We start from the raw sequence: 13,782 nt of genomic DNA, 5'->3' as shown, positions 1-13,782 counted from the left end.
TTGAATTTCATTTTGTTAGATATGGCCCAGTGTTCTAGTCTGTCAAGATCCATCTGGATCTTGAGCCTATCTTCTTGGGTGTTAGCTATTCCTGCCAGCTTAGTATCATCTGCAAATTTGGTAAGTTCCCCTTCTATTCCCTCATCTAAGTTGTTAATGAAAATATTGAAGACTACTGGGCCTAAGATGGAACCTTGTGGCACTCCACTGCTTACTTCCCTCCATGTAGACTTAGACCCATTAAGGACTACTTGTTGAGTATGGTTTGCCAGCCAGTTGCGAATCCATCTAGTGGTGGTGCTATCTATTCCACTTTTTTCTAGCTTACTAAGAAGTAGGTTGTGATCTATTTTGTCGAATGCTTTGCTGAAATCTAAATATATGATGTCCACAGTATTTTGCTGGTCTACTAATCTAGTCACTGTGTTGAAGAATGAAATAAGATTGGTTTGGCATTGTCTGTTTTTAACAAACCTGTGCTGACTGCTAGTTAGTGCTTTACTTGTTTCTAGATGTTGGCAGATCTGTTTTTTTATTATCTTTTCCAGTATCTTCCCGGGTATTGATGTTAGGCTGATTGGTCTATAGTTTCCTGGGTCTGGTTTTTTTCCTTTTTTGAAGATGGGAATCACATCAGCTCTTTTCCAGTCCTCTGGTAGTTCCCCGGTTCTCCAGGATTTTTGAAAGATATGGTGCAGTGGTTCTGAGATGACCTCTGCCAACTCCTTTAAAGCTCTGGGATGTAATCCATCAGGCCCCAGTGATTTGTTTTCATCAAGATCAGACAGGTGTTCTCTTACTATTTTTTTGCTTATTTTAACTTTTATTTTTGGTCTGTCTTTTACAGTTATGTTTTTGATGGGTTGAGCTATAGTATTTTTTTGCATGAAGTCCGATGGAAAGAATGAGTTAAGCAGTTCTGCTTTCTTTCTGTTGCCTGTTACTTCCTTGCCATCTTCTCTCTTTCGTGGACTGACTGTTTCCTTGATTTTTTTCTTGTTATTTATATGTTGGAAGAAACTTTTTTTATTATCTTTGACTTTCATTGCAAGTCTTTGTTCATTCTGAGCCTTTCCTGTCCAGACTTCATCTTTGCAGATTCTGGCTATCTGCTGATATTCTGCCTTAGTTGTATGTCCTTTCCATTTTTTCTACTTGTCCTTTTTTTCTTTCAATTTGCCAGAGAGATCTTTGTGTAGCCATGCTGATTTCTTCTTGGATTTCTTGTTTTTCTTTTTCAATGGTATTGTGCTGGTCTGGGCTTCTATGTTCATACTTTTTAGAGTTTCCCAAGATGTTGTTTTCCCCTTTAGGATTTTCATCCATGGAATCTTTCCCAAGTTCTCTCTGAGTTTATTGAAATCAGCTCTTTTAAAATCCAAGACTCTGGTGTCATTATGTTCTGTTGCTTGTGTTTGTGTTATGTTGAATTCTACTATGACATGGTCACCCTCACCCAAGGTTCCTGCAGTTTCAAGTCCCTCTATCACTTCTTCTCTGTTTGTAAGAATTAAGTCCAATATGGCTGTCCCTCTAGTTTCACCCTCTACCTTTTGGACAATAAAGTTGTCAGCAAGATTGGTTAGGAACTTATTTGATTTCTCACTTGGTGCAGAATTAGTTTTCCAATTGATATCAGGATAATTGAAGTCTCCCATTACTATTGTTTGTGATTCCTGGATATGTTTGTTTGTTGGCTGGCAAAAAGGACATCTATTTTTTCTGCTTGATTGGGTGGCCTATAATATACACCTATGGCCATGTCATTCTTTTTTTCTTTTATATTGACCAATATGCATTCTAGGAGGTTTTCATCTTTGGTTTCATGCATTTCTGTAGCAATATAGTGGTCCTTTACATACAGCGCAACTCCACCTCCTCTTTTATGGGGTCCGGTTTTTTTGAATAGTTTGTATCCTTCTACCAGTATGTTCCAGTCATGGGTTTCATCCCACCAAGTTTCTGTTATTTCAACTATATCATATTTACCTTCATGTATTTCGTAGTTTAGGTTCACCCTGTTTGTTCCCCAGACTTTGTGCATTTGTATATAGGCACTTGAGATCTTTATGTCTGACACTGTGTTTACTGTCTACATAACCTGTGTTGTGCCTGCCTGTCCCTACTTTCTTGCCACCTGTTTGATTCGTGCACATGGTATGGCACTCACTATTAAATGCTTGAATATTAATCAATATTAATATCAATATCATCAATTATTAATATATTAATATCATCAATAGGGTGCTTTTTTTGTATGAATTCATCCATCACTCCATATTTAATTTTGCCAGTGCAAGATTTTGAGTCTGTGAGAGTTTGTTACACATACAGATTTCTTTAAAAATTCGGCTGTAGCACTAAACAACCAGATGAGCAAGGAATCCAATGAGCAGTTGCCAGTGCTTAAATTAAGAACATTTTGTCATTTTAATAAGCTGCCACATAAATCCATTTACAAAAGCTAGCCTTCTGTAAAAGAAACAGATATCTGCACATGGAAGATAAGACTTTTAGAGCCTTGGCAAAAGGATGAGGCACAGGTCTCTCTAAAGTGAATGCATTGACGGGAATACCCACTGAAACCACTTCTCTGCAAATTGTTTTTAATTGGTGAAGTTGCCCATGCATACACTGAATCCCTACTTTCATAAAATTTGTGAAGTTGTACTTCTTTGCTGATAGTGTCATTAAAATACTTGTAATGAAATATGCTGTGGGTACAGTCTGCCTCGATGCTTTAAGACCAGAACCAGGGGGAAAAAAGAATAATAAACCGCTAGGGGATTTTGATGTTCCTGAAGAGATTTTTCACTATGCCTTAGAATATCCAGTAGGCAGCTGAATGTTTTCCACTTTTTGCAAATGGAAATGATGAGTTGTTTTTTAAGTGAATCAATGGAGAAGTTAGCAGTAAAATAGCAAGTCATGGTCACCTGGTATCTTTCTTTACGAATGCAGCAGAAGTGAAGTTGTAAATCCATTATGGTCACACAATGTTTTGCTTAGTGACCACATCACTGAAGGATAGAACTGCTAGTCCTACTTGTGGTCATTAAGTGAGGGCTATCTGCAGGGGTGGGATTTGAACTGGTTCTATAGAACTGGTTGTTATGATTCTGTGCAGTTCGGAGAACCGGCAAATTGTGCCCCTGGCTGGCCCTCCCCTCTTTGGCCGCCCCTCCCCTCCCCACCCAGTCAGTCCTTATCGCACATGTGAGACATTGCACACATGCCCAACATTGCTGACTGCATTCTCCCTCGCCCAGTCACTCCTCAAGGTATTTTTTTCCCTCCTGATGATCAGCTCTTCTGATGATCAGCTATGCCGGGATCCCCCTCTTACTGTTTTACCCAGGATGCCTCCCTGAGGCCCAGGGGACAAAAAGGGGTGCCCCCCCAGGCTCTGTTTTTTGCCTTCCAGGGCCCCAGGGAAGCCTTCTGGGAGCAAAAACTCCCCTAGAGGCTTCCCTGAGGCCTAGGAGGCCCCAAAATGGGGTATGGGGGTGCTGTGTGCCCCCCTAATTCCAAATTTTGCCTTCCTGGGTCTCAGGGAAGCCTTCTGGGAGCAAAAATGTCCCCCTGGAGGCTTTCCTGAGGCCCAGGAGGCAAAAACGCCTGGAGGGGGTCTGCAAAAAAAAGAAGCCATGTTCACCCAGTCACATGGCCATGCCCACCTAGCCATGCCCACCTAGTCATGCCCACAGAACTGTTTGTTTAAAAATTCAAATCTCACCCCTGGCTATCTGTATAATTTTTCAAATATTTATTTATTTAATTAATTATTACAATGGCTCAGTTTCCTATTCTGCTCAACCAAGAGAACTTTTTATCTAATCTACTGGTCAAAGTCACTCTTTACCAAGGTGGAAAGATGGGATGACATACTGGCACTTTGGAATGCAAATTTCTGCAACTTTGATGCAGAAATTATAATCTGGAATATTAATTCAGGATGCTGTTGGAAACATTAAACTACTTTCAACCTGTTTCTATATGTGACCAATTTTAATACATTAGGTTCTTGTTGTAAATAACATTCTTTTATAAACCTTTATTTAAAAAGTTGGTGCCTTTTATTTATGCCAGTGTAAGTCCTGTAAAAATGGGCAATGATTTATTTTCATGATTTATGTTTTTAAGTACATACTGGTAGTGTCATGCCCTTGTTGGAGTCTGGGAGCAACATGGCTTATAGGAGAGGAAAGGGCCCTGATACCCTTCATGGGCTGCAGCTGGGAAGTCTGTTTAAAAGGGCAAACCGCAATGTTGCTGGAAGCAAAGCATGCATTATCTTTGTCAAGGCTTATCTGGGTTTTGGCATCCTCCCAACTGTGTATGCCTAGTTATCTTTTGGAAGTCTGCAATTTATTATCCTGACCTGTCATGTTAATTACTTCAGCGTGGTTTGTGTTAGGTTTTTTTTATTTCTAATTATCTTTACTTTGGGTTCAGACTGTATTTCTTCCCTTCGTAGACTGTTTTTGGAAGAATTTGATTTCCACCTGAAGATAACTGGACATTAGGGGTCAAGTTGGAGGCATTAAAGGGAATTTATCTACTTTGGTGACTTTGTTATTTTTGTGCCACACCCAGGGTCATCTTAGGTAGTGAAGAGAGGAATACTAGCAATAGCAACAGCATTTAGACTTATATACCACTTCACAATGCTTTACAGTTTAGAGAGTCAGCATATTGCTCCCAACAATTTGGGTCCTCACTTTACACCTTAGAAGGATGGAAGGCTAAGTTAACCTTGAACCTGGTGAGATTTGAATTGCCAAATTACTAGTTCCCCCATAGCACAGAATAATGTTTAAATAATCATTAGTTAAGCAATAATGATTTTGTGAATAACATTAAGATGTAATATAAACAACAAGCACAAACTATAGGAAGTCTTGGACTTACAACCAAGTTTCAGCTAAGAACACAACTAGACTTTGTTTTATGACTGTTTGTAGGATGTGGTCAAATCAGGTTGTCAAAAGTCCAAATCCAGCTTAACCGATGGACATTTTTTTCCAGAAAGTGGCAAAAAAAATGCAAAATACAATCATGTGTTTGCAACTGGTTTTAAATATGAGCCTGTTGCTAAGAGCCTGAAATGTAATCATGTGACTGTGGTAGTAATGGGACAGTTGTAGCTTTGATAATGGGTTGTAAGTAACTATCTTTTCAATCCTTTAAGCAATCAATTGTAAGTTGAGGACAATCTGTTTACAAATTATACTTATCATTGATAAATAAACTTAGTCAAAGTTTGCTAACTGTATGGGTGAACTAAAGCAAAATTCCACAGGATGTTGTATATTTCCACCACAGTTTCACCAGCTGGAGACAATATATAATAGTAGTTTTGATACTTAATTATCTTAGCATTGTGACAGTAGGGTTGCATTGTATCAGACATTTTTATAGAAACATACTTATGGGTTTTTGGTTGGTTGGTTGGTTGGCTGGCTGGTTGGTGGTTTTTTGCAAATAAACTAAGGTTTTGTTTTATTCTTTTCCAATATAAGATCGATCATATTTGTTTTAGGGCTATGCAATATTATCAGATTAGGCACAATAGAACAGATCCATCCATATACATACATACAAGAACTTCCCGTACATTTAGATAAGTGTGAAATATACAATAGTTTCAATAAAGATAGCATATTTCATTATAATTGTCTCCTCATAATTTACATTTGTAAGCAACTCATTCATAACATTAATACGAAGTCTTTAAATCACTGAGTGATTGAAACTATACAATTTATCTTTCCATTGTTTGAGGACAAATCTTTTAGAAGAGTGGCATGGAGCATTTATTTTCCTTGTTCAGATGTCAATTTCCATTTATAAGATAATAGTTCAAAAGAATTTGGACATCCAAAAATATTAAATCTCATTTCAAAGTTAATTTAATAAAAGTAATCATTCCCTTTCAGAAGAAAACAATTCTTTGACACGACAAAGAGACATTTTAATGAAGCATTTATGCTCATTTCATCTCCACCACAGTGATTTATGATTTTTTGTGCAAAATAATGAAGGCCAGTATCCAAAGTACATTATATTGTTGCTGTTGAATGAACTATAGTGTAAGATCATTGAATTTTTTTACATAAATATTAAGACAGTTTTCTGTTGTTCATATAAAATGGGGATCTTCAATTCTTTGTCCCATTCATCTTCAAATATTTTTATATCAGACTAATTTCTGAATAAGTGCTATGTATAAAGACTAATTGTGGACTTTATTGTCTTAAGAGATAAAAATCACTTCTAATAATTTAGGTGTTTCTGAAGCTAATTACATTGTTTATGTAAATTCAGATGTAGGTATATGTTATAGTTATGAATACAGTACTGCCTATAGTTAACGATAGATAAACGATATTTATCTTTTACCATAGGAAGAGATAAAACACATTTAGATCTGGATTTAGCACAAGAAAAAAATCAAAATGCAATTTTCCAGATATATCACAATTTTGGAACCATTGCAACAGTATTCAGAAATAATACTGGACCATGATTTTTTCCAAAAGTTTTTCTTCCTTGGTGCATTACCTAGAAATCATGAGAAATATTAAATTAACTTTTAATGAATATAATATATTTAATCATGTAAAGGTTCTGACAAGGTACATGGCTTCAACAAGGCTAAAAGTGTTTTGCTGTTCCTTTTTGTTTGTACTCTTGTTGCAATGTCCAACAATTAGTCAGTCAGCATTGATGGATTCCAGTTGCCCTGATATCATTTTTTCATTGTGGCAATGTTTGGAGAAACCTGAAAGATCACCATATTATTTCATTGATCGATAATGGATTTCATTTGTCTAAATCAAAGTAGGCTATCAAAACTAAACCAAATTTCTACATTCAAATTGGTTGAAATCTATTTGAAGACTTGTATGTATGCAAAATTATAAAAAACAGAATAATTACAAAAAAATAAAACAGAATCACACTCTTAAATGTTTCATTTTCATGTCATGATTGCCTTGGCTCTGCTAATTCCTGGACAATATGTTTTATATTATTTGTTTATTTATTCAATTTATATAGCCACACATCTCAAATATATTCTTTGGGTGGTTAACAAGGAATAAAAGAATAAATAAACCAGGAAGCCAATAATTTAGACTTGGCTCTGTAAAATGCAGTCATCTATCATTTACACTGACCGCTAACCTTCCTGACATTACAGCTTTTCTAGAGAGATTTTATAAATTGCAGCCGTGCCATACTAGAAGATTTAGTGTTTTAGGATTGTATTCTATTAGAAATCAAGAGAATACTAAATCTACAAAGTAAACTGTATTCTGCCTGTATTCTGTATTAATGGCAGGCAATGAGATCTCATAGCATCAAATAGCATCAATTCATATTCAAATAATTTATTCATGAAAATGCTTGAATGACATAATGCAGCCATAATAAACTTAACTTTCTGTCTTTGGAAGATTTATCTTAAAACTTAGATTTATCTTTACTGGATTGTGAAGATAAATCTCAGTTTTAAGATAAATCTTCCAAAGACAGAAAATTGACATTGACATTCAAATGCCTCTTTAGCTGCTATTGAAATTGCCTTTCTTGTTTCTGAGCTGAATTCTTGTCAGTTTAAAATATCAGGGAGAACTAGGATAGTCTCAGTGGTAAAAGCTATCATAATGATAATAGTTGATTTCTATTTTCTATTTTTATTTTCAAAAGCTGCATCACACAATAAACAAATTGCAGGAACTGGTTGGAACTATTTGTTACCCAAGTACATGTATCTTAGTGGTTGGACACAACTGAATATAATCTGTTGTTTGGAAATTTTTCTTTCTTGGTCATAAGAAGCCAGTAAGCATTTGGCAGAATTCTGATTGGACAAGGACAAGAGTTAATCAGTGATACTGGACATATGGAGTAGAAATAAACTCCATCTATCTCCTTTCCTTCTCATAACAAAGTCTTTTCTTCTCTAACCTATCAGTTAGGTTCCAAAGAGTATCAGCTGCTGCATACAGGAAATGAAAGGTTGATTTATGTAAAGTCTCCAGAGCATTGGCATGACCTTTACTTAATAATTACTGCTAACCTCTTTTAAATATGTACCAGACAATTGAATACTCATGTCGGGAATTAGATATTGTGATGCATAGATGGAGATTGAAGATGGAATTATCTTTGGAAATCTCTGGGAACTTTCTGCGAGAGTAGGTGGATATAATTATATAGATACATAGTATGAAATAGATATCTTTTGTGCTTGGTATATATAGATGCAAATACCTATTGCATGTGTTTTCCTTGTGGGCATATGCCTAGTAACTAAGTCTTAATTATGTATATTTTTCCCTTTGCAGATAAGACATGGATGCATACTCCTGAAGCTTTATCAAAGCACTATATTCCTTACAATGCAAAGGTGAGGTGTGTGTCTGCTAACTTGTTTCTACTAACTTGATAGCTAGCAATTGTTTAAATCAGATTGTTACTGTAATTACTAAATACTTCATTTTTCAGGAGGTAATTTGTTGGGTTCTAATGGTAAAGGAAGAAAAACAAAGTGCAAGTGGTGTCTCTCTTTTTCCTTTAAACAATAAAAGAATATTGTTAATAATTCTTTGTGAATAAAAGAAAAAGGTTGAGGTAGCTCTCATCCGACTTTGGACTGATGATTTTTGAAATTAGACTGAAGGCCACATTTATTTTTGGGACCAGGAACTATCTATTCATAATATTCAGACATTTTTTCATTTTCTTTCATAAGATATGGAGTCCTTGGTGCTCTCTGAGTTTGGTTGTTTACTTGCAGACATTTCATTACCCAATGAGGTAACATCATCAGTGCTAGAAGGGAGTGGGGTTTGCTCTGTTTATATACAAGTGGCTTGCCCTATCAGTTTTGGTGGGAATGGTCTGAGTAGTTCCTTGTGTGGGAGGTTGTTTACTGTTTGATTGTCTGTCTGAGTTGGTAGTCCCTTAATTGGGGTGTTGTTTACTGCTTGAGTGTTAATCTAATATTAATCTTGGTATTAATCTCTGCTTATCTGGGTGTTGATTGCTGGCAAGGAGGTATAATGGGGGTTTTGTTTTCTTATTAGCTTTTTGTCTGTCTCTTTTGAATGGTATGTAGATGTTATTCATCCCTATGTGGCCATTTGATGTCAGATTTGTCCAAGTGCCACCTGAAAGGTTTGGTTTGAGTGGCTTGGTCAAGGATGCTCACAGTTTCCCAGTTGAAACTATGATTAAGTCTGATCATGTGTTGTGCAATTAAGGAGTTTTCAGCATCTCTTTTGACTGCTAGTTGCTGTTCATGGATGTTCTCAGCTAATTTCCTGCTTGTCTGTCTTACATAGTGGTTGTCACAGTCTTTAGTCTGTGTTGTAGATGATTCCTGTTTTTTGTTCTAGGCTACTGAGTGTTTTGGTTTACTTAAGATATTTTGTTGGTATGTGTGCTATAGTATTGACATGCAGTTATAATAGTCTGTCAGTGGTTTCTGAAATGTTTTAATGTATGGCAGTATTATTCAGCTTGTATTAGTTGTGCAGTATAGTGTTAATGGCTAGGCACTTTTATAGAGGCATGGGTATCCATTTTTCTGGAAAATGTATAGATGATTGTTTCTCTGATGTTGAGGATTGCTGCAGTATGTTTTTGCTAGTCTTGCACAGCTTCTCTTGGGGAAGTTTTGGTTGTTAACTATGGTAGTGGAGCACTTGGTTGGTGTGGGTGCTTTTATAATGTACTTATGTTTCTAATTTGCCATCATTGCTTCTGCTGATGAGGATATCAAGGGAGAGTACTGTTGTTTCTTCAAGGGAATTTTATTCCCTTGAATCTGCGGTTGATAGATTCATGTTCTTCTCTTTTGTAAGAATTACTAGTCTTCCTTTGACCCAGCTCTTCCTATTGCCTATCCAAATGGCAGAATGAGCAATAGTTTGCTCTTTCGTAGCATATAAATAATTACTCTGCTCAAAATCATCAGACAGGAGAAGGTTTAATTACTAACCTTTCCATTGTAGTTCTTTCCATACAATCAATAGTTTTCTTACTATTAATAGGAAAAAGTTCTATTGATCAGGATTATGGGAGTGGAGGCAGAACTTCAATTTCCTTTTTTGTTGCTGTTTGAAGCACATAAATAACTCTTATAATCAAAATTTGAAAAACAAGGAAGCTTCAATTACCCATCAAAGAGTCCATTAGAATACAGAACAAAAACTTTCAAGACTATTTGTTAGCTGGAAGAAAGTGCAGTCTCCCCATTTGCATAAGCGAAATTAACTTTCTCCTTTACAGCAGGGAGAGTGTCTTCAAAAGCCAGCTTTTAAAGATTCATTTCCAGTCTCTTCCTCCTTGTATGCTAGTTTGGATAGGAAAATGTCATGCATATATAATCTTTATGGACCTTTAGCTGATTATGTTGGAAATGGTGCTGCAATAAATAAAAACATGCATGACCATAAATAAAATATATTAGCACTGGAATACTACATGTTTGAAGATTAAGAAAAAAAATCTCATTGACTGCATTTTCTGTGGTCCACATATCATGAATATTAATTAATATCAATAGAAAGCTGCATATACTGTAGATCTATAACCTGATAGCTAACCACAGATATAGGATCAGCTAACAAGCTTGAAATCGCAAGAGTTCACAGAACTCTTCCTAAATTTGATTATTTCAATAACATGATATTTATACAATATTAAAATTGTTAATATTGTGTTGTTTAGATAACCTGGAGTTTTGGAAATAAAAGGGAAAGAAATATTGTATCAATATTATTTACAATTTAAGATATTGATTCAAATATTTGACTTTTTTATACAAAAGTGATTTGAGTGTGGCTGTTGACCAAGTGGGTGACCACAAGCTGAACATTGTGAGTGCATGTATGGTCTTGTTAAATTTTCTTGTTGATTTTTTTCTGAGACTATACCTAGTAAGAAAAGTTATGGTTTCATTTCAAATTTTAATTCCAAAATATTTTGCATTGTATTATATTTATCTTTCCACATGTGATAAAACGTTCCTTCTCTTTCATGGCACATCCGACATTTGTTATGTTAAATGCTTATAGAGTTGCATACATCTGTTGAACATTTTGTACCAATTTTCCTTTAGGTTATAACTTGTTGTATGTTTTACAGATTTGGTTCGCAATTCTTCCCATTGTTGTGCTCTAACTGTTTCTTAAAACATTTTTATCCATTGTATAATATGGCTTTTCCTTTCTTCTGTCTCTGCATCAGGTCTAAGTAAAATTTTGTATCTATATCCTCACAGTGATGTATGATTCTTTTTTTTTTCTTCAAACCCTTCTTCTTTTTTGGAGATATGAGGGGAAAATACGACAATATTTCATCTTTATCCACATTTTTAAAGTTCACATTTTGTGAGTCACTGAAAGCAATCAGAAATAGTATTACAGCAAAATGAGCAACTATTTTGCTATGGGGTACTGGATCAGGTACTGAGTGCAACACTTCTCCAGATCCAAGAGAATTAAAATACAATTTTAAATTCATCAAACAGAGAATTTCATTTCATGCGTAACATGCCTTTTCAAAATTACCAGTCCTCAAATTCACGATTTCTATTCAGGAGAGAAGAATAAATGAATAGGATAGAGCACTGTAATTAATTTAGGATCATAGGAACCTTAGATATAACTTCAGGAATATAGAAACACAGTGTCCAAATTAAATACAAAGGTAACATTTATATTCTCAATCGAGCTGCTCCGAGCATCCAGAGAGTGGGAGGTGCTCTAGTCTTCGCCAATTGCAGGCTGAGCTATAATTGAGGAACACTCCTCCCACCACGTGGCTTCTCCATGCGTTCCCCAGTTTTTAGCTCAGCCTCGCAAGAGACAGGCAGCTATAGATCATTCTCCTTGGCCGTTTCAGGATTTCTGTTTCATTTTCAGGTTTGATCTTTTCGTTTTGGCTTCTTTCCTTGGTCCCTGCGCTTTTGAGTTTTAGTTGTGTGTAAAGGAGCGAAGTTTCGCCCCTCAGGGGGGAGATAGAGGAGTTTTAGAGCCTTTGGTCCCTCCACGTCCCCTTCCCTCTTTCCTGCCTTTTCAAGCCGTTCCTGCTTTTAAGCAGTAGCTTGCGATTGTGCTCTCCTAGCGCGCGTTGTGTCTTCCCCCCACGAACGCCTTTTCCTAGCCCTCGTTTGTTCAGCTCAATCCTTTTAGCTGACTGCCTTTTCCTTAGGGCTATTCTGTCTCTGAGCCCTGCGTCCAGCCCGGTAGCCATTTTTAGGCGTGCCTCGTGGCGGGCGCCATTTTGCCCAGGCTCAAATTGCTGCGACATTGATAGAGCCCCATAGCAGACCCTACAGGCCTGTTGGAGCTTTTATTTCAGAAGGGGTGTTGTGGCTTTGTGCCCTGTTGCCCCATTTTAATTGTTGGCATTCCGCAGCCTGCTCAGAGGCAAAGACAGGCACCTACTTCCCAGGTTGTTGGGAGGCAGCCTCAGAGGCCTTTACAATTTCTTTCCTGGTATATTTTTTTGTGTTTTAAGTTTGGCCTCAGCGTTCATTTGGTTAAATTTGGTTGTTTAGAGATAGTTTTCTCATCTTAATCTTTCTCTATTTTTTTAAAAAAACCATTTATATTTTATTAATAATTTAGTTCCCTTTTTTGGTCATTTGGTGCAGTTTTTTATTGTATACCTTAGAGGTGTTTTTTTTTCCTTTTTCAAATTTTTTTAAAAATAATATATATATATTATTAAAAACGGTAAGGCAACAGGACCAGACGACATCCCTGCCGACTTCTGGAAAAAGGCACTACCGGGCTCGGCATTGTGGCTGTGCGAGCTGTTCAACAACATCGTCTCCACGGGAAAAGTGCCACACGACTGGTACCGCAGCACCACTGTTCCGATCTGGAAGGGAAAGGGCAGCCCAGCGGACTGCTCCAACTACAGACCGGTCAGGTTACTGTCACACACTATGAAGATCTTCGAACGTGTCCTTGATAAGCGCATTCGGGACATCGTCGACATCAGCGTTAACCAGGCCGGATTTATCAAGAACTGCGGCACCACCGACGCCATCTTCGGTGTGCGGATGCTGATGGAGGCTCACAGAGAGAAGAAAATCCCGCTCCACACCGCCTTCCTGGACTTGGAAAAGGCCTTCGACCGAGTCCCGCACGATCTCATCTGGTACGCACTGCGAGATCACGGCGTGCCTGAGCTGCTCGTACAATGGGTCCAACTCCTATACAGATGTCACAAAAGCCGTGTAAAAGCGGCAGCTGGGATATCAGAGGAGTTTAATATCACCGTCGGCGTACACCAGGGCTCTGCTCTCTCACCACTGCTGTTCATTCTGGTGATGGACACAATTACACACGACCTGTACACACCTGCCCCATGGACGCTGCTCTACGCCGATGATGTGTTCCTGGCTAACCTGTGCAAGGCTGAACTCGAGCACCTAGTCCAACAGTGGCACGACCGCCTCGAGCAGTTCGGGCTCCAGCTGAACCTAAAGAAGTCCGAATACCTGACCACTGACAATGAAATGACAGGCTCCATCCACGTGAACGGGCAGGAGCTACCGCGCGCCTCCACCTTCAAGTACCTGGGAACTATTCTTGGGGAAGAAGGCCTACTACAAACTGAGGTGGCAGCCAGGATCAACGCAGCGTGGGGCAAATGGAAGTCCGTCACGGGCGTCCTCTGTGACAAGAAGATGCCGATGCGCCTGAAGGCGAAAATCTATAACTCTGTGGTGCGCCCCGTGGCCCTATACGGCGC

At 37.6% G+C, this 13,782-nt stretch overlaps 1 protein-coding gene across 9 annotated transcripts in view; it reads left to right on the top strand.

The window, feature by feature from the left end:
• GULP1 (GULP PTB domain containing engulfment adaptor 1) overlaps window positions 1-13,782 on the top strand; it is a 148,356-nt gene that overhangs the window by 86,491 nt on the left and 48,083 nt on the right. For all 9 annotated transcript variants that reach the window (XM_087919824.1, XM_026696929.2, XM_087919826.1 and 6 more), the window contains one exon: window positions 8,355-8,416. In XM_087919824.1, the coding sequence (XP_087775950.1) occupies window positions 8,355-8,416 (62 nt within the window). The remainder of the gene's footprint in view (window positions 1-8,354; window positions 8,417-13,782) is intronic.

Source organism: Pseudonaja textilis, chromosome 1, assembly GCF_049901715.1.
Source record: "Pseudonaja textilis isolate UNSWEBS1 chromosome 1, rPseTex1.2, whole genome shotgun sequence".
Taxonomy (NCBI): domain Eukaryota; kingdom Metazoa; phylum Chordata; class Lepidosauria; order Squamata; family Elapidae; genus Pseudonaja; species Pseudonaja textilis.
Note: the sequence above shows the minus strand (reverse complement) of the source record. Positions and strands in the feature narration are given on the sequence as shown.